This window comes from Humulus lupulus, chromosome 2, assembly GCF_963169125.1.
Source record: "Humulus lupulus chromosome 2, drHumLupu1.1, whole genome shotgun sequence".
Lineage (NCBI taxonomy): Eukaryota > Viridiplantae > Streptophyta > Magnoliopsida > Rosales > Cannabaceae > Humulus > Humulus lupulus.
In genome coordinates this window covers 48,082,333-48,103,412 of record NC_084794.1, presented here as the reverse complement: position 1 = coordinate 48,103,412, position 21,080 = coordinate 48,082,333, and the positions used below count along the sequence as shown (strand labels likewise).

Below are 21,080 nucleotides of genomic sequence, written 5' to 3'. Positions count from 1 at the left end.
GAAGACTTGTCCTGAATTCCCTAGATGTAAGAGGCGTCATTTGGGAGAGTGTAGTGCAAAGGCCTGCTACTTGTGTGGAGCAGTAGGTCATTTTAAGAAGGATTGCCCTAAGGAAGGAAAAGAAGAACCCAGGAAAGCGGACAGCTCGGCCCTAGCTCGAGTGTTCGCATTGACACAAGCAGAAGCTGAGGCTTCTCCCTCAGTTGTTACAGGTCAGATTCTTAGTGTTAGAACCCTTTATAATGTTTTGATTGATTCTGGTGCTACACATTCTTTTGTTGCTAGTAGTATTATTGATAGACCGTGTAGACCTTGTGATTTTTATGCTGTGGGGTTTGGAACCTTATTACCCACTGTGGAAATAGTGGTATCCAGGAGATGGGTCAGATCTTTGCCAGTGACAGTGGAGGGCAGAGAGTTATCAGTGGATTTAATAGAGTTGGTTATGATTGACTTTGATATGATATTGGGTATGGACTGGTTGGTGAAATATGGGGCAACCATTGATTGCAGGAGGAAGATGGTCACCTTTGACCCTGAAGGTGAGGATCCTTTTGTGTTTGTTGGTACTGTGAATGGACCTCGCATACCTATGATTTTTTTTTTGAGGGCTAGGGATCTATTGGAAGGAGGTTGTATTGGATTCTTGGCCAGTGTGGTTGACACCACTCAAGTCGTGCTAGTGAGACCAGAAGAGACCAGATTAGTTTGTGAATTCCTGGATGTGTTTCCAGAAGATTTTCCAAGGTTGCCACCACACAGAGAGATTGAGTTCGGGATAGAACTGGCACCAGGGATGGAGCCAGTGTCTAGAGCACCTTACAAAATGGCCCCGGCTGAGTTGAAAGAATTAAAGGTACAGTTGCAAGAACTGTTGGATTTAGGTTTTATCAGACCTAGTTTCTCACCTTGAGGAGCGCCAGTTCTGTTTGTGAAAAAGAAAGATGGTTCTCTGAGGATGTGTATTGATTACAGAGAACTAAATAAGTTAACAATCAAGAACAAGTATCCTTTGCCAAGGATAGATGATCTGTTCGATCAGTAGCAAGGTAAGAAGGTTTTCTCAAAGATTTGACCTTCGTTCTGGTTATCATCAGTTGAGGGACAAGGAGGGAGATATACCGAAGACTGCTTTTCTAACTAGGTATGAGCATTATGAGTTCTTAGTTATGTCTTTTGGATTGACTAATGCCCCTGGTGCTTTTATGGATTTGATGACCAGAGTGTTCAAGGATTATCTGGACCAGTTTGTGATCATCTACATTGATGATATTCTAGTATATTCTCAGTCTGAGTTAGAGTATGAGCAACATCTGAGGTTGGTTCTACAATGACTGAGGGAACATAGACTGTTTGAAAAATTCAAGAAATGTGAATTATGGTTATCTCATGTATCTTTTCTTTGGCATATTGACAGTATGGAGGGGATTAAGGTAGATCCAGCGAAGAATGAGGCAGTCAGAGATTGTCCAAGGCCAAAGAATACTTCTGAGGTTAGAAGTTTTCTTGGATTGGCAGGTTACTATAGGCGTTTCGTGGAAGGGTTCTGAAAGATTGTTATTGCATTGACTGAGCTGACCCGCAAGAATCAGAAGTTTGTGTGGTCAGAAAAATGTGAGAACAACTTCTAGGAACTGAAGCAGAGATTGGTTATAGCTCCGATTCTGAGTCTTCCGACAGATCAGGAGAAGTTTGTGATTTACTACGATGCTTCTCATCAGGGTTTGGGTTGTGTTATGATGCAGTCAAAGAAGGTAATTGCTTATGCTTCACGTCAGTTGAAGGAGTATGAAAAGAGATATCCTACTCATGATTTGGAATTGGCGGTTGTAGTCTTTGCTTTAAAGATATGGAGGCATTATCTTTATGGGGGGAATTGTGAGATCTATACAGACCATAAGAGCCTGAAATACTTCTTTACGCAGAAAGATTTGAATATGAGACAAAGGCGTTGGCTGGAGTTAGTAAAAGATTATGATTGTGAGATTTTGTATCATCCAGGAAAAGCCAACGTGGTAGCTGATGCTTTAAGCCGGAAGGGTCCGGGGCAGATTTATGGTGCAAGGCTGATAGCCAGAGAGTTAGAAGATGATATGACCAGAGCTGGTATAGAGTTGCTGGTGGGCCAATTGACCAATATTACGCTACAGTCTACGCTGTTGGAGAGAATCAAGGAGGGTCAGTTGGGTGATCCACAGCTGATCAAGATCAGAGAGGATGTTTTGGCTGGAGCATCCAGAGATTATACAATGTCTGATTTAGGCTTGCTGCGGTATAATGGGGTAGATATGTGTTCCGTTAGACACTGCTATGAGGCGGGAGATTCTGGATGAATCTCACTCTACACCTTACTCTTTGCATCCAGGCACCATGAAGATGTATCAGGATGTGAGATCGTTGTATTGGTGGCCGGGGATGAAGAGGGATGTAGTAGAGTATGTGGCTAAGTGCTTGACATGTCAATAGGTCAAGGCTGCGCATCAGAGACCGGCAGGGTTATTGCAGCCTCTAGATATCCCAAAGTGGAAATAGGAGGACATCACGATGGATTTCGTGGTGGGATTACCCAGGACTGTTGTTTAGCATGACTCTATTTGGGTTATAGTGGATCGCTAAACCAAGTCAGTTCACTTCTTGCCAGTGAAGACTACATATATAGTTGACCAGTACGCATATCTCAATGTGAGAGAGATCATGCGCCTCCATGGAGCGCCGAGGTCGATCGTGTCAGATCGAGACCCCACTTTTACTTCCAAGTTCTGGGGAAGTTTACAGAAGGCCATGGGAACGCAGTTAAAGTTCAATACTGATTACCATCCACAGACAGATGGGCAATTGAGAGGACGATCCAGATATTGGAAGACATGTTATGAGCATGTGTGCTGGACTTTGGTGGATCTTGGATTAAGTATCTGCCTTTGATAGAATTTTCCTACAATAACAGTTATATGTCTACCATTGAAGTTGTACCTTATGAGATGTTGTATGGTAGGAAGTGCAAATCTCCCATTCATTGGGATGAGATAGGTGAAAGGAGATACTCAGGTCCTGAGGCAGTTCAGAGGACCAGTGAGGCCATTGACAAGATTAGAGCTCGGATGCTCGCTTCTCAGAGTAGACAGAAGAGCTATGCAGATCCCAAGCGTAGGAACATGGAGTTCCAAGTGGGAGACAATGTCTTCCTTAGAGTCTCACCATGGAAAGGGGTGAGGAGATTTGGGAAGAAGGGCAAGCTGAGCCCTAGGTTTGTAGGTCCATTTGAGATCCTGGAAAGGATTGGTCAGGTGGCTTACAAGTTGGCCTTGCCACCGGTGTTGTCAGTCGTGCATAATGTGTTTCATGTTTCAGCTCTTCGGAGGTATGTATCTGAAGTGAATCATATTTTGAGCTATAAAGATCTGGAGCTTGGGGCAGATCTCTCCTTTGAGGAACAACCAGTCCAGATACTTGACAGAAAGGACAAGATCCTCAGGAATAAGACGATACCTTTGGTTAAGGTATTGTGGAGGAACAACAAGGTCAAGGAAGCGACCTGGGAGCTGGAGTCAGATATGCAGAGTCAGTATCCAGAGTTGTTCAGGTAAATTTGGATGATGAAATCTCTGTAAGGAAGGGATAGTTGTAATGCCCCAAAATCCCTAATATGGTTTAATGGCTGGATTAGTAGTCCAGGAGGGCCATAATTGTTTTATTGTGCCATTAAATGATTATATGCATGTCTATGTGAAATATATTATAATATGATGTTAAATGCATGCATGTGGGTCTACATTTGATTGTAAGGGCATTTTGGTAATTTAGCCCGTTGAGGGTATATCTGTATGTTTTGGTGCATGCTTGTGATTAATTGTTGAGGCCATATTATAATGTGGATTTGTTAGAGCTATTTGGCATGAGACGATCTTGGATTATAAACTATCGGCTTGGTCATAACAGGCTTAAGCTCGGGACTCGGGGTGAGTCTTGAGGTGTTTTGGTGATTAGAGCGTTACCGAGAATTAAAGGGTAATGAGATATGAATTATTGGCATTTGAGAATATCGAAAATAGCGGGAATTGAAGGGTGTTAATTATGATTAATGAAATAGGTAGAAAAGGACGGTTTTACCCTTGGGAGTCCTTAGAAACCTTTAAATGACCTAGGGGCAAAATAGTCATTTCACCCCTAAGATATATATCAGCTTTATAGATTGTAGAAGCTTACCAAAACAGAGCAAGTTCTTCCCTTATCCCGTACATCCCTTCTCTTTCATTTTTCTTTGGAATTCTTGACCTCAATTTGAAGAACAAGCTAGGAAATCAAGGATTGGAGTTTATAAACTTAGTTCATCCATTGAAGAGGACACAAACCCAGCTTGAGGTAAGAATTCACCCATGAATTTAAGCTATACTCTATTTTTCTTAAGGTTGTTAGTCAAGAGATTTTGATGTGGTTAGTTGGGAATTCATGGAGGATTTTGAGAAAATTTGTTTGGGTTTTGTTGGTGGTATGTTGATTGTGTTGTGGTAATACTTGGTTTTGGATTTGGAGATGTTTGAGTAAGTTTTTGGAAGGATTGAAAGGGGGGAAAACGAGGTTTCGATGGGAGAAAACAGGGGTTTTTGGCTGCTGGGAGGCAATGCCACAACGCTTGGGAGGCAATGTCGGGGCATTGGGTGCAGGAGCTTGTGGCTGGCGCCTCTATTTGGGAGAGGCCACGGAATGGTGGAAGTCAACGTTTGACTTTCAACCTCTCCCACTGAGAGACGTGGGAAGTCTCCTACTTCTCCTAATGGGAGATGTAGACCTATACCTACCATGATTCCGCCTACAACGTCTTCCCAATTGGGTGACATTGTAGACTTTCAATGTCTCGCAAATAAAGTCATAAAACCCCTATTTTCTTGTAGTGTTTGAATAAACATGTGTTTTCTTGAATTAATTTGGTGCATGCAGAGAATGGTAGAGTTGGACTAAGGCCTATAAAAGATCTTGTTATTCGAAGTACCCAATGCTGCCATTGCCTGTTCGTACCCCGCTGCCATTTAAACTATGAACCAACGTTCTGCTGTACGTACTAGCTATCTAGTACTACGGATGATATCGCATGTTACTATTGTGTGTTTAATTTATATCCATTAATGTAAGTAAAAGTGGGATGATTACTTAAGAATAGAGGGATTGATCAGTTAGTAGTGGTAATGTTTTTGCTTCTAGCTACCATGTAAGAAACAATAATCACGAAAAAAAAATACGGTCAAAATTAAAATAATTATACAAATACCTACATTTGTAAAAATAATTAAATAAAATATATGGAAGTTACCTTTCAGTTATTTTATAACTCTAAGATATTTAGTAGTTACATTTTAAAATATGACTTTGGGTGGCATAATATTGATAAAATAAAAAATAGATTTGTTTTTAGTTGCCTTAAAATGATTGAAGACAATAACAGATTAGGTTAAACTGCAAATTGAAAAAGAACCAATCTAATGAGTTACTAAAAAATTCCCTTGTTATTTTCTATTTAAAAGTTAATTAACAGACAGTATATCTTAAATAAAACACCATGCAAATATAAAATGGATTATAAATATGTGGCTATATTTTCATAAAGAAAAAGAAGTCCAGCTACTTTGGAAAAGACTATATATATAATGAGATTTTTGTCAACTTGCTGACTAATGTGGGACAGATGAAAGAAAACGATAACGTGACAAGAAAACAAAAGGGTTTGGAAGATAACGACATTTATAAAAAAAATATCACTATAGCTAGATTTTTTATTGGTAAATATAATGGAAAAGAGATTAATATTGTTATAAATATTTATGATTTTACTTGAAGGAACTATTTATAAAATTTTAGAGGTCTCTCCAATACTCTCTTTGAAAAGAGAAGTAACAGTACATCCATTCTTGTTTTAGAGGTCTCTCCAATACTATCCTAAATGACTTTCATGTTAATGATTCATATTTACTTATACACTAAATTTTAAAAATAAGAGAATAGTGGAATCCACATATATTAATTAAAAGAAAAGAATGGGAAATGTTTTCCATTATCTTCTAAAGAGTCAAACTTTGTAAGTCTAAAATTTGATATTGATTAGGTTAAATATATTTTATTTATGTGCAACATATTGTAATTATAGCATTTTTAAATATAAATATATACATACTACCCATTCTATAGAAATTTATAAATATTTTTTATTCATTTTTTTAAAAAAAAATTTAATAAATAAAAAATATATGTTCTTTTTACAAGACAATTTAGTCAATTTAAGCATTCCAATTCCCTTTCTTGATTATGCAAACAATATAAAATGATTCTCATTCCCCTTCTAGTCAATTTTAATGAATAAATTAATAGAATAATAATGTTTCCAAATCTTCTATATATTATATCCATTCATTTCAACCATTGATTTATGTTGTTTTCAATTACATTTTAATAAACGTGCCATAAATATGTGAAACTCGAGATATGTTTTAGGACATGCAATATAAGTAAGTTATTACCTTGATCAAAGGAAATGAACGACTTCATTGTGCTAAATATTCTTCTTACTAAAGATGTCTAAGGGTTGATACTCAGTCAGACTCGTTTTGCGGTATTCAGTACAACAAAATTCTCTTTTAGGGGCAACAAATGTCGCCCCTAATAACCATAAAAGTTCCCCTGATAAAAATCAGAGGCGACATGTCGCCTCTGATGTGTCGTCCCTAATAAAATGTGCCTAATGGTGTACATTAGGGACGACTAATGGTGTAATGTTCCAAATTCTCCGATGTGGTTTAATGGCGGGATTAGAAGGCTGGGAGGGCCATACTTGCTTAATTATGCCACTAATTGATAATATCACTACAAGAAAAAATGTTTTTAATAACACCGAAAATGTGTTATCAAAACATACGATAACACTTTCTGATGTGTTAAGACCGACTATGTTATCATAGGTCAGGGTACTTTACTTAACACTTTATCAGTGTTATACAGATGTATTATTGTACTGTCAACGATAACACAATTTTTGTGTTATTTTAATATATAGATAAGTGTTGAATTATGTTATTTATAGTCGATTATATAACACTTTTTTGTGTTACACTACACTTTAGTATAACACTTTTTTTGTGTTACACTACACTTTAGTATAACACGTGTTATATTAGCTTAGAGAAACATAATCTTTTTTTACTTATACAAAACTAGGAAAACAAATATGAAAGTTGAAGTCAAATAAGGTAACATAAATAGATTTTTATTAATTACTCAAATGTAATTACAATATTTAGTCTACTAGTCTACGCTTAAGAAATCATATTACAACATAATTTATGCCCAATTCAAATTCCTTTATCACTAAATACAAAACAAGAAATGTATACAAAAATTAGTGAAATACATTTTTCCATTCTAAAGACCTCAACTACAAATGTTGTCAAGAATTGCTTCAAAGAAATCATCTCAATATACCTGCACATTGTAAAAAAAAAAAGTCCTTTTATTATTAAGAACATAAGACTTAAGCTAGTTTCCACCTCTAAGCATATAAAGTTTAAATTAAATTTGTAATAACTCCAAAACTTGACGAAACAACAGGGTATAGCAAGATGTACTACCATGCAAAACGACTGAAGCAACAAAACATGCAACTTAAAACAATAAGCTAAGAGATGAACGAAGAAAAAATTCCACTGCCAAACAGAGTACTCTATCAATACCTAAAACTTAATGAAAATGAAAGAAACATTCAGCAACATAATTCTAAAGCACAACAGAAGACTTTCTTCTTTATACCTTGACAAGGGCTGATGAAAGTCATCTTTTTGTTGGTAGTTCGTGCATAATTCTAAAGCACAACAGAAGACTTTCTTCTTTATACCTTGACAAGGGTTGATGAAAGTCATCTTTTTGTTGGTAGTTCGTCTTCTAACATGGTCATATGAGCTTATTAAGAAAGAAAAATCTAAGCATATGAATTTCCCACAAAACAAACAGTTAAATTCAGAAATGAAAGTGAATGAGAAAATTAGAGAGGATAGAGAATGAATGAACTGAACTTTATTGAAATGTTAAATAGAAAAAGAGAATACATCACTTATAATGAGCTAAAAATTAGAGTAAGACTAACAGATTCATAGAAAATCATAACAGATCTAGCAGCTACCACTTAACAGATAAAATTTGTAGTAATAAAAGTACTACAATCTTTCCATTAATCATTTATAGTGTGCACAAGGGAAATAAAAAGCCCACCTGTTCAGATGATGTTAGAATGCCTTGTATAAAGCCCTGAAAGCATTGCTTGTCTCAACCAGGCCATACATTCATAGCACTACATCAGTTCCTAATAGTCCAAACTAAAGAATTCAAAATCTGTCACAAGTATCTATTATCGACAAAAAAAAAAATCCAATTTAAATTCAGTAGTTATCAAATGTTTTCACTACCATAATCATAGCTGCCACTAAAGCAGAAGATCATATTGACATAAGTAAGTTCATACAACAGAGTCGAAGCTTAGTCATCACTAGAATTACCTTGCTTTCTTGTGCACCTCTTGTATTTACTATATAAATGCATTATAATCACTTAGTCATCACTAGGATTACAATAACCACTGTCAAACATACTTAATAAATTAAACATGTTTACAATTAAAGTGTAAATAAAAGCTGCTTAAACGAATGGTTTCTCTTCAATGATTTTAATTGCTAGTGCAGGATCCTTGGGTTAAAGTTTCTGAACAACAAGCCTAAAATGAATAAACCGCTTAAGTTGCACTAGACAAAACATGAATGAAGAAACCTAACCTCAATAGAGCATTGTCTATCAAAGATAGTTAGAGCACATGTTTAGACTCTTCATAAGAAATATCATCAAAGAATTTCATTAAGTAACAAGGCACCAGCCAAATTGAAATCAAATTTAAACAACTATTTACTAGTAATACTTAAATTAATAAGATCAATTGATGTTTCATTAAACTTTTGTGTCACATTAAACTACCATTAAACTTCTCTGACTCTTCTTCGGTCATTACAGCTTGAAAGCCTGTGCAAGTTGTTGTGCTACAAGCATAAATTTTCTTTTTGCCTCTTCCATACTGTATCCAAGAAAGAAATTATTACAAGGCTAAATTATTTTGAATACAAATCTAATCTGGAGTACAAAACTAATAACATGTAACATGTCTTGAGACATAAAAGAATTTGCATAGGCCCTTCAAACTAATGTAAATTATGTCAAAGTAAACAATATAAACAAACACAAAGAGCTCCATGTACTCTCTCACAATTAGGTTCATTCTAAGAAAAAGACACACATAAAGTAACTTATTATAGAAACTTATCCCAAGTTTATTACATTCAGAAGAAAATGAATCATAATTAAGAGGAAATTACACTGGCCACTCTTATCATTGAGTCAATTTTCAAAAGCTAAACTTGCCTTACCTATGTCATAACGGTTTTAAAAATTCCTAGTACTCCAATCCAATATACACCTACAACTCTGAAAAAGGTAAACTTAAGATCCTAGCAATTAAGTCCTATTATAGACTATTATTTGTCCATGTAAACTTAAGATGCTACTGGCTATTAAAAAACATTACCAAATAGACTTCGGCCTATTAAGTAGAGTGAGTTAGTTCAAGATCGAAACAGGACCTATTGTGCCAAAAGAAATATGCTTAAAGTGATAATTCCTCTTGTATCAACTAAACTCCCTAAAGCATTCTAATACTTACCAAACATAATACTTTTTTTAAATCTATTAGATTTTAGTGCTGTTATTAACACAATAACAAGTTAACTAAATCTTTGTTAAGACAAATATTAACATAACAAACCAACAAAATTATGGTTTGAAGGGCACCATAAAACCATTTTCGAACCGAAAGATGCACATTTACACAATCCACCAGTTTGATGCAACTTATTTTACAATAACCACTGTCAAACATACTTAATAAATTAAACACGTTTACAATTAAAGTGAAAATATCAAAATCAAAACAGTTTTTCCACAATGCCCATTTAAGTTTTCCTTCTATTTGTTTACCATAGTTATTAAGAAAGATGAAAAAGATACGTACCTCGTCACCTTCATCAGCATATTGAATGCTCTCACGGACATCCTCAGGTTGTCTTGCAGAGATATTCTCATTAGCCATACTTCGAGCAGTCAAAAACTCTAATCTCTGAGTCTGAGCTTCAAGTTTTCGGGTCAACTCATAGTTCAACTCCTTCATTCATTGAACAAGCATAAGCAGATATGTTAGTCCAAGCGTGTGCTTGCTTAACCATGTCTCCAGATACAACATGAATTGAATACCAACAACGTAAAAGAAAATTAGCTTACTGCAATTTAACAAAGAAACAATAAAAATCACATCTGCATTACCTTCAACTGAGAACAATGAGATGACTCAGACGCCAAAGTTTGAACCAACTCTTCCTTCTCCATAGCCAACTGCAAGAAAAAAATGTACAGTAGTTGTTTCATTAGCAAAATAATGATATAAACAAACATCATCTGATGTACTAGTTTTGCTCGAAATAGTAAATCTTTTGAGCAGAAAAATAACAAATCATGCAAGAAATGTTTAGATAGATGGTACCTCTACAATTAATGCATTAATGTTTTGAATCATTCTCATCTGATCAGGAGGTATATTTGAATAGCCATTGTCAGGCAACATTGAAAAATTGGAGGCATCAATTCCAATAAAAGATGTATCCTGCACTTCCTGATTCGAGGTATTGGTAATGGTATCTTCATTTTCTGTGTGGATTCAAATAGATTCAAACTAGTAAGCTTAAACCCGAATGAGGGAAAGGTAAAAGATAAATATGAACCAGTAATATACAATTATTCTTAATGACAATATAGCATAGTATGATAGATAAAAAAAAAAAATTAACTAGACTTCCCACCTGACCCTACAATAAAAGGTTAGATGTACAAATCAAGTGGACAACGAACTGCTGTTTAGCCTTAACAATCAAGACCAGTTCTTGACTAGCATAAATACCACAGGCACGAATTAGCAAAACTGATTTTTGCATATTAATCAAGTTTTAATCACAAGAAATATCCCAGAGAGACTTCTCAGAGTAAAAATAAGAGTCCCAAGTAAGAATTATTACCTAAATCTTCGGTAGAAGTAGATTCATCTTTCTTATGTGTACTACTCTGGGTAACATCAACGGATTTTCCACCAGTGGAAGCTTTGCGTAACTTGGACTGCAACAGCTTTTTCTCTGCCCAAATAACAACAAAAGAGGAATAAGTATTAATAACATGAACAGTGTCGGTGTAAATTCACATAATAGAAGAACAATCAGAATATTTTCAGACTAAGTTTTGGTTAAATTTCAAGTAATTAAATAAACACTTTCCTAATTCCAGATAATTTGTTCCCTTTTGCCATCTTTACACCAGATTTGACTGTCCTTAACACAAATACGAATTTGTAAAGCAGTTTCAATAAACTTTAATTTGGTTCACACTGCAGCCATCAACCCCTACTTTTTCTACTCTCATTCTGGCATAAATTAGTAGCACAACCTAACATATAAAGTGACAAAAGTGATACCTTAATTCATGATATTATAACACTAACCTTCTTGAAGAGCATCAATAGTTGACCGCAAGTCCATACGATCCCTCTCTATGCTAGACAATTTCTTTCTGTAACAATTTATATTCAACAGTTACTTCATGAAAGAATTGTATTATATAAAAATAAGTAACATTAGAAAGGTTATTCAGCACAAAGATGTATGTATCTTGCCAAAGAACTGACAAAATAAAAAACATAAACAAGCAAGTCACAAATCACAAAATCTCATCCACAACTAAAAAAAAATATTTATAGCACACTCATATGAAGAGATTTCAGCTTGTGAGTTCTCCAATTGCCTCTCAAGCTTTAGCTCACTAGATCTCAGTCTAAGTGCCTACACAAACAATTGAGAACAAAATCATGTTAAAAAACATTAAGCATGAAAACTTTCAGCGTCATAGATATACTTCAACAACCACTCACACATAGTCATAGCCTCATAGTTATAAAATGTAATTAAAATATCGAAAAGTACAGAGCATAAACTATGCAGAGAAATAGAAATCAAAACACAATGTGTTTATAAATAATAATATAATTGCCACAAATTTCCAACCAACTACATTTCATCAGGTACAAAACAAATTCCTTCACAGCAATCCATACCGGATAAAATTCACTTTTCTAAGAAAAAAAAAGAGAAAAGTGGAGCACCATACCTTCTCCTCTAAACTGATTACTTCTGAAGCCAATAACTTAGAGCGTTCGTCAGTGGCATTACATTCTAGATGTGCATTTGCATATTAATTTTTAACAGCCTCAAGTTCCATCTATATGTGAAAATAAAGTCAAAATGCATACGACCCAATGATAGAACAAGTAATAGAGCATAGTCAAAATAGGAGGTTAAGTAATTGAAAGTATATAATGGCACTTGCATTACTCAAAGAAGGTGGGAAAGCCATGTGGAATGAGAAATCCTATTTTCACAACAGGCTTTGACACATATCTAGGGAATCATGATCATCAAATATGATATGTACAGCATACACCTAAAATTTGTCTGAGCCACCAACCCTTATCTATTAACCTCATTGTTATGTGCTCTACAGAAATCTGAAGTCAATCACTTATTTGTTTAACTTATTTCACAGTTGTGGTACACAATGATTCCTTCCCTTACAATTATGGGAAAGATTTAACATTTGTTGAATTCACAAAGTTTTTGACAAAACAACAATAGCCATTTCGACAAAACAACAATAGCCATTTGAAGCTACCTCTTCAGTATACCCATTAAAACGTGAATTCCAAAATCTTCCCCAAGTTCGTTGTTTACTTAATCATATATTTTGAGTAAATGACACAAGAGACATTATTAAAAATAAAATATAAAAGATTTCAAGGTAACATGACAAGATGCCCCCTAATATCAACAGTACTCTGTTGGCAAAAAAGAAAAGGCAGAACATAGATCCACAAGTCAAATAACATCCCTACTCCTATAAAAAAAACCCCAAAATCCTGAATAGAAGAAATTCATAGGAATCACCAATCTTTAAATCTATTACATTTAAAAAAATAAAATATTAAAAAAAAATCTCCAACTATCCTAAAAAATTCTCCTCATCACTCTAATGAAATAATCCAAATATTGCAACCGCACAAAAATTTCATAAAGATTTCATCCTTCCATAGTCATCAGGAATTCTAACATGAAAATGTTAAGAAACAATTACTAAATACTAAGCCTCAGAGGCATTAAGGAGAGAATTAGTACAAACCAATTGGGCCTTGATTTCCTCCTGTAACTTTTCCATGTCAGATTTTAGTTGATCAACAACACCCCGCTGGAGAGAAAAAAGACATGATAGTATTTAGATAGAATGCAGTATTATAATTTATAATTTGAAAGAGTGCACAACAATTCGTCTGCCACAAAATACTTGTTTCTAAAATTTGATCACAGAGCTTTCCGTTAAACTCAAGGAACAACTTTAAAAGTAGTTGAATTTTCCAGAAAATCAGATTTTACAATTATTATAAAAATGAAAAACAGGACAATTAAATTGGAGTATTTATACATGACTTTAAAAATGATAAATTTACACAAACAAGTAACATTATAAAGCAACTGCGTCATAAATCCTTTCAACCCCGAACAATTTGATGCAAAAGATTATAACTGCAATGTTGCAGAATCATGATTTGCAAGCTGACCTGTTGGTTATATGTGTCTGTAAGAGAAGAATTTTCAGAAGCCAATGACTCTGCTAAAGCGCGAGAGGCCTCAAGTGCACGTTGCAAGGAGAATTTTTCTTGTGTCAAATCCTCAATATGCTGTGTAAATCAAAACAAGATATGAGCAAAAAAGACAACCAAAAAAGAAAAGCACTAAGAACTTAAACCAGAGCTTCTTATGGGGAAGAAAAAACTGACTGTAACTATACTTTTTCAATACCAAGAATTAAACAACAACCGAGGACAGAAAACAACAAACACCTAGCCACTAGTTCTCCCAGGTGGAGAACCAATGAACACTAAATTATTTAGAAATAACAAAGCAGGGGTACCTGTTCCAGAGCTGTAAAGTCTTCATTATGCTTAGGTAAGTAAAAATCATGTTTCCTCTCCATGCCATTTTCATATACAGATGGTTTTGGCAGGTCACTCACGATACTATCAGAAACTGAACTCATTGAAGATTCAAATGCATATGAATTGCTATGGGAGTCAAGCTTTGAAAGTCGACCTAAACTTTCAGAATATGTGGATGGCTTATCAAAAGGAGACGATCCTAGGATATCCATGCTCTTTGATTTCAAGTTGTTGGACTAAACATCTCAACTTAGGCACTGCATTGCTCCTTCTGAATTAAACATCTCATGCAGCTGTTTTAGACCCCTTTTGCTTATCCCCAAGTCAGAGTCTTCTAAATTTCCACCTGTGCTTTTCACTGTAAATAAGTCGGTTGATGGGTATTGTTCAATGTAAATTTCCACCACAGAAAGTCCACTTGTTGTATCTTAAACTCACCATTGGACCCAAATCTGAGCTTCTTTTGATGATGGGTATTGTTCGGTTGGGCAGCTAAAACACCTGTCGAAAGCAACGACACTGAAGCTATTAACAACACCACAAACGTTATACTAAGATTGAAATAAAAACCTCAACAAGCTAATAACATGATATTATACAGATTCTTTACGAAATAAAAACCAGAAATGCATATAATTTGACAATCAAAATTATTTCAAAATATAAACTAAACAATTTAAGACATTTACCTTACGGTTTCAGTGAACTGTGAGACTCATCCCGTGTCCTTGAGTTAGAAAGTGGGGTTGAGAAGAAAGTTGTCGATGGAGGGCTGGAACAGGGTGAACGACTGTCGAGATGAAAGATGTCGATGGAATAAAGTGGAAGGTCGTCACCGAAGATGAAGAGAGTCCTCGCACATTATCGGGAGAGGGGGAAATGGGTCAAACTGCCGATGGAGAAAGATTGAAGAGATGGGTATAGGGGAAATGGGAGTTACTGTAGAAAAAACATGCACTATTTTATTTTACCTTGCCGCCTGAAACTTTTCTCATATATAATAACTCTTTTTAAATACTATTATAATGATGTGTTATGGTAATGGGTGTTTGGTGTAGTGTATGCATGTATATGTGAATTATATTATGATATGATGTTATTTGCATACATGTGAGTCCACATTTGAGTATTATGATATTTTGATAATTTGGCCCGTTAAAGGTGTATTTGTGAATTTGGGTGCATATTGGGATTTGTTAAAGAGATTCCATTATTATGGAGATATATTCGAGCTATTCGACATGAGATTGTCTTACATCATGGATTAGCGGTTTGTCATAACGGGATCAATTATTGGGTAGTAAGAATGTTTATTTGATGTTAAATTGAGAGTTATTGAGATCAGGATGGAATTCTAGAACTTTTGACTATAATGTCCCCGGGAGTGTTTTCGGGACCCCGAGCACTAGGTTTTATTTGACGTTACTTAAGCTTGAAGTAGCTTATCAGATAGAACGTACGTTAGAAAAACCTCTCGTTCTCTCCTTAGTTAACTTATTTTACCGTTCGAAGCCTTTTCGAAGAAATCTCGAGTTCTAGGATTCAGAATCAAGAGAGGATCGAGGCATAGCAATCCTAAAAAAGATTAGAAGCTTCTTAACCGAAGGATTTGACGGAAAATAACTCAATCGAAGGTAATCTAAGTTTAAAGTTTTGAGTTTTTAGAGTTTCTAAGCTTTGAATTGGATTTTGTCAATCGTTTAGTTTTTTGTTAGATTGAGCCTCGGGTTTTGATGGTTTTGGATTTTGTCCTTTTTGTTGTTTTCCACCTTAGCCTGTTAATCACACTTAGAGCACGTTTTTAACCAAAGGACTCGAGTAGCTGGTCAAATATCCAGTTCACCGTTCACCATAACTGTTCTGGGGTAACCAGAGCGTTACAAATGGGTCGCCCCTAATATTGCAATGTGAGGGGCGACTACATCACCCCTAAAAGTTGAGATGTCGCCCTAAATTTTTTCACATGTGGCATAACTTTTGGTCGATGTGTCACCCCTGATACCTCACAAGTCGCCCTTGATACTTGATTATTCGCCCATAATACCTTTTTATTTATAAAAAATAATTAAAATTTAAATTATTAATTAAAATTTAAATCATTGATGAAAATTTCAATTATTAATTAAATTTTAAATCATTGAAAACAGATATATTAAAAACAAAAATATTATATTAAATATTCAAATTAGTTCATTAAGATAAAAAAATATCAATATTGTTAATATAATATAACAATAACTAACAATAATATAAACCTAGTCTTCTAAATCAGCTGCCTCGTCCTCCATATTGTCTTCTTGTTGCGGTTGTGGTGGCTGTGGTAGCAGCATCGGCCATGAATATTGGGGAAGTAATGTAGAAGATCGTGCTCCATACATGAAGGGATATGACAGCTGCGACGACAGTGGAATCGACAACATATAAGGTGATGGTGTTGCTCCGTACATGTATGGAGGTGCCATAGGTTGAGACGGCGCTATCCCATACATAGAAGGATAGGCTAGAGCTGGAGGTTGAGAAGACAAAGCTCCATAAATATTGTTACTATCAGGCATAGGTGACATCTGAATGTTTGGTAGTGGAAACGAAGGTGGATGAAATTGATACAAGAATTGACTTGGTCAGTCGAATTCTTTAGCTTATTCCCCAAATTTTGTATCTGTTCTGATGAATGTTGAGGAGGAGCTTGAGACTAGCTGAAGTGAGATCGCTGGGTAGATGATGACCTCAACCCCTTCAATTTGCGGCCCACTCCTCGCTAGTATCCATGCCTTTGGCCTAGTACTTTTTGTAGCGCCTCCACCTGATCAATTGTTGTCGAACCATCATCATTGGAAGCAGCACTGAATGTTTGCTGAGTTTGGAAGCGGCACCTGTATTCATAAAACTTTAGACACTAACAATAAATATAACTCCCTGAATATTAAAAAACATAATTCAAACTTACATAATCTTGGCAAGCATCATCGTTCACAAAATCATTTGTTGTTTTCTTCCAGTTGTATTCCTTCCATAACTTAATAAGGATTGGGGTTGCCTAAAAAACTGTAACTCAAATGTTAGAGAACATATAATTTAAAAGAACATAATTTTGATAACATTTTAACTTTTACTTACTCTTTCGTGACGGATGGTCACCATCGATTTTGTACCCTACATTGTAGAATACTTCTATTTCATCCACTTTTCCTTGTTCATTAGGAAGTGCGCAATAAATTTAACACTTGTAAATAATTGACAGATCTACTTCCACTCCTCCTTGTTAACATCCTTGGTTGAGTTGTCTAGAACCTTGTCCCAATCCTCTGGTCCTTTGTAATATTTCTCAAAGTTTTCGTGTCATACTGTTTTCCTATGATGGTATCGGTCTTTCATCTCTCGATCGATATCATCTATATACTTTAAGAAATCCTCGCGACCCTCTATTTGATAATACCACTAAATTTAAAAATAAACATATTAATAATATATATTCCATATTAAAGCCACATTTTAAAAAATTATTTATTAATTTGTTTCCTGGATCATGCCAAGGACTTGGTCCTTGTGTTTATTTAGGCACTAATTCCTAAGAATCAAAATATCCGGGAACTTTCGTTTTAATTTAGGTGCCCATGAGGCAAACAAAAAAAGCGTGCTCGCCCCCAACAACCTTGTACGTTTGCAGGAAAAATGTTACTTCTAGTGGTTTTCCATTTTTATGCTGCCTCTCATCTAGATCTTTTTCCAATAGCTATGCCACCACCATTTCTCTTAGTTGGGGTTCCTGTATTATTTTATTAACAATACAAAGAAAATTAGTATATAGAGGATAAACATATTTGAGTGAATAAAAGAAAAAAAGTTACCTAACTCGCACTAAGTCGGGATCCGGTGGAGGATCGCCGCTAGCATCTCCATCGTGGGCTCTAGCCACATCTGCTGACATCTGCTAACATGACAGTAATTTAACCTATCTATTTGATTATTTAATTCTTATTTATAATTAATTTTAGTGAGTATTATTTTAATTGATTAGGTACTTTGAAACATGCTATTTTGAAACAAACCATTTCTTTCACAATATGTATAATACTTTTATAGAGATACAAACGAAGTAGAATAGTCACTATCATCACTAATTACATCAGCATTTATCAGGCACACATCATCAGTATTATAATAACTAAGGTCGACAAGGAATTCATCCTCATCTTCTCCTTCTTCTACGTTGTTTGCAATATCATTTTCATCGTCGTTAATAAATCCATCATCATTCTGAACAACTGAAAAAGGTTGATGGCGAGTGTTGACTTGGGTCGCTGGTGCATCAGATTGCTGAACAACCAACTCTCCGAGTTCCATACTCAAAACAAAATTTGATGAGTTGGTGTCATGTACAACATCAACATGAGTAATCATATCTGAAGTGTCTCGAAAGTCCCAAACTTACCGACGATTCACTTCTTGGAAAACTTTCCAATCTCGTCCTCTGACAGGATCATAGATGTAGAATACATGTTTCGCTTGGGTAGCTAGTATGAACAATTCATCTTTATACCATTCACCACTGACGTTGATGTTAGGAACGGGTTTCCTAATACGCAGCGGAATAGTGATGGGTTGGCCCAGTGTACAACAAAAAATTTGTAACATATTTAAACTACCTTTAAATATGCGGATCCATTAATATACATAGATTAATCATAAATAAGAAAATATTAAAGAACATACCTCTTCATGCCTATCAAGTATCATTGCTATCTTTTCGTAATATAAACGAACTTCCTATCCAAGCTACTCCCAGGTACTCACACTAAGATCTTCTACAACGTTCTCTACACCTCAAGAAGTGTGTGGGCACTTAGAGAATAATGGATGGTTTATTTCTAATTCTACTTGATGTACTCAACACATAAGATCAAGAGAATAAGCTTGAGATTGATTCTGTATCTTTTTCAGGGAGAGATAGAAAAGTATCGTTCTTTTCTTTAGAGCGAATAAAATTCTATATTCTTTTGAATATTTTTATTTTCTGATAAGTCTAACTTAAATAGAAAATATTCAAATTTTAGAAATAAATATGTAACCAATTTAAAATTTATCTTTTAATTAATTAATTATCTTATTAATGAAAATATCAAAAACTAACTTTTGAGTTTTCTATTAATTAATTAATTAAATAAATAAAAGTTAAAAATCTATCCTTGATTTTTTATATTGCTCATGCCACACACAATCCAGGGACTGTGTGTGTCGTGTAGCACCCTATAATTTAGGGATATTTGATTTTTCCACAATTATTTAATTATTTATTCAAACTACCTTATCAGATAAAAGCCAATAACTTGATAATTAATTCAAATTTTAATTAATTAAATTTTTAACTAATTATCAAATATAATTAATTATTTGAATAAATATGAATCTTTTCAACTCAAATTCAATTTGAACTTATCAGATTATTATCTCCCACTCAAATAAAGATATTTAATTAATTCTACCAATTAATTAAAATTAATTTTAATTAATACTAATTTGTAAATAATTAATTAATCACTATTATCATATAATTGCACATTTGGCCTGAAGACCAAATTTCTTCTTAAATATGTATTTTAACCATTTTTCCATTTATATCAACTCTTTCCTTGAATAGTGTTGATAGAGCCGCTATGGGAACCTATGAACGTATAATTCCACGCTCCAATAAATTTGAGATTATTAATAAAACTTTTTAATTAAATAATCTTAATTTATTAATCTCATGATTACTCCACTATAAATATGAGACTGCACTCTTGTAATTATAGACATTTCATTTACAGAGTACATTATAATAATAAAGTGTCCATTGATATAATCATTACATACTAATAATGGTTCATAATTAACAGGGAATAAAATTACCATTTTATCCTTTTAATTGTATCTTATTTCCTTAAGTACCATTGACTATACTAGTGAAGGTTAATTCATAACTAAATTATGAATTTGAGCTCAATAACCTTTCAGTCCCAAAAGTCAACCCTTAAGAGAACCATTATTCAATCTCTTACGAGAAGGTATAGATTCAATATTTTTTTACTATGTCACCAACCATTTACATTAATGAGTTCCTGAAACAAAAGTTTCTAGCCTGATCATTCTGACAAACCGTAATGAGTGAATCAAAGAATTCATATAACATAAACATGAGTTCATAGTAACTTCAGGATTAAGATTTATTTGTATACGATCATCAGTTGATATATTTAATTAATACTTCGAAACAATATTTAACTAAGTATTAATAAATATATCTGGTCTAGTTCTATATATTCTCTAATATATAAAGTACATCCACTAAAGTGTCCTACTACACTAGTGATCCGAATCTAGATCACATGTATTAATAATACTAGTGGACCGTACTTGCAGTAATTAATTTAAAGATTCCATAACTTTATTTTACTACGAACTATTCAAGTTCATTTATCTCAAACACAATCCTCCCGTACCAATTCGTGGTTGAGATCACATATATGAACTTAGGAATTTTTTGGATATTTACTTAAAATATATTTATTTATTTCTTAAATAAATCTCAAATACATATGCTTTCAGGGCACAATTCCCAACAATCTCCCACTTGCCCTAAAGCAAATGAGGCATCTCTCTCATTCCCATGTTTCTCACATGCTCCTTACATATTTTATGGATAAAGTCTTTGTGAATGGATCTGGAAATTTATGCTCTGAAGCTATCTGCATAACTGCAACATCTCCTCGATGAACTATCTCTCTTACCAAGTGATACTTCCTTTCGATGTGCTTTCCCTTCTTGTGACTCCGTGGTTCCTTTGAGTTAGCTACTTCCCCACTATTATCACAGTATAGGACTAGTGGCTTATTTACATATGGCACTACTTCCAGATTGGAATAGAACTTCTTGAGCAAGACAG

General features: G+C 34.4%; 1 protein-coding gene across 2 annotated transcripts; it reads right to left on the bottom strand.

The window, feature by feature from the left end:
• Nucleotides 1-7,233: 7,233 nt before the first annotated feature.
• On the bottom strand, nucleotides 7,234-15,134 carry LOC133817765 (protein BLISTER-like). Of its 2 annotated transcripts, XM_062250365.1 has the most exons (13): nucleotides 14,848-15,134; nucleotides 14,134-14,659; nucleotides 13,781-13,900; nucleotides 13,345-13,410; nucleotides 11,878-11,954; nucleotides 11,618-11,685; nucleotides 11,142-11,255; nucleotides 10,613-10,776; nucleotides 10,396-10,464; nucleotides 10,088-10,237; nucleotides 9,001-9,097; nucleotides 7,789-8,338; nucleotides 7,234-7,464 (listed from the first exon to the last, which is right to left on the bottom strand). In XM_062250365.1, the coding sequence occupies exons 2-12, from the start codon at nucleotides 14,368-14,370 to the stop codon at nucleotides 8,319-8,321; spliced, it is 1,182 nt and encodes a 393-aa protein (XP_062106349.1). In that variant the 5' UTR covers nucleotides 14,371-14,659; nucleotides 14,848-15,134; the 3' UTR covers nucleotides 7,234-7,464; nucleotides 7,789-8,318. The 2 variants fall into 2 exon arrangements, with proteins under 2 accessions (XP_062106349.1, XP_062106350.1); XM_062250366.1 differs by lacking the exon at nucleotides 13,345-13,410.
• Nucleotides 15,135-21,080: the final 5,946 nt, after the last annotated feature.

Excerpts from the sequence above, each read along its gene's own strand:
- LOC133817765 (XM_062250365.1), bottom strand. The coding sequence starts at position 14,370 with ATGGATATCCTAGGATCGTCTCCTTTTGATAAGCCATCCACATATTCT. Across the intron at positions 13,411-13,780 it reads CAGACACATATAACCAACAG|CGGGGTGTTGTTGATCAACT; the intron begins GTCAGCTTGCAA and ends TTTTCTCTCCAG. Across the intron at positions 11,256-11,617 it reads TATTGATGCTCTTCAAGAAG|AGAAAAAGCTGTTGCAGTCC; the intron begins GTTAGTGTTATA and ends TTATTTGGGCAG.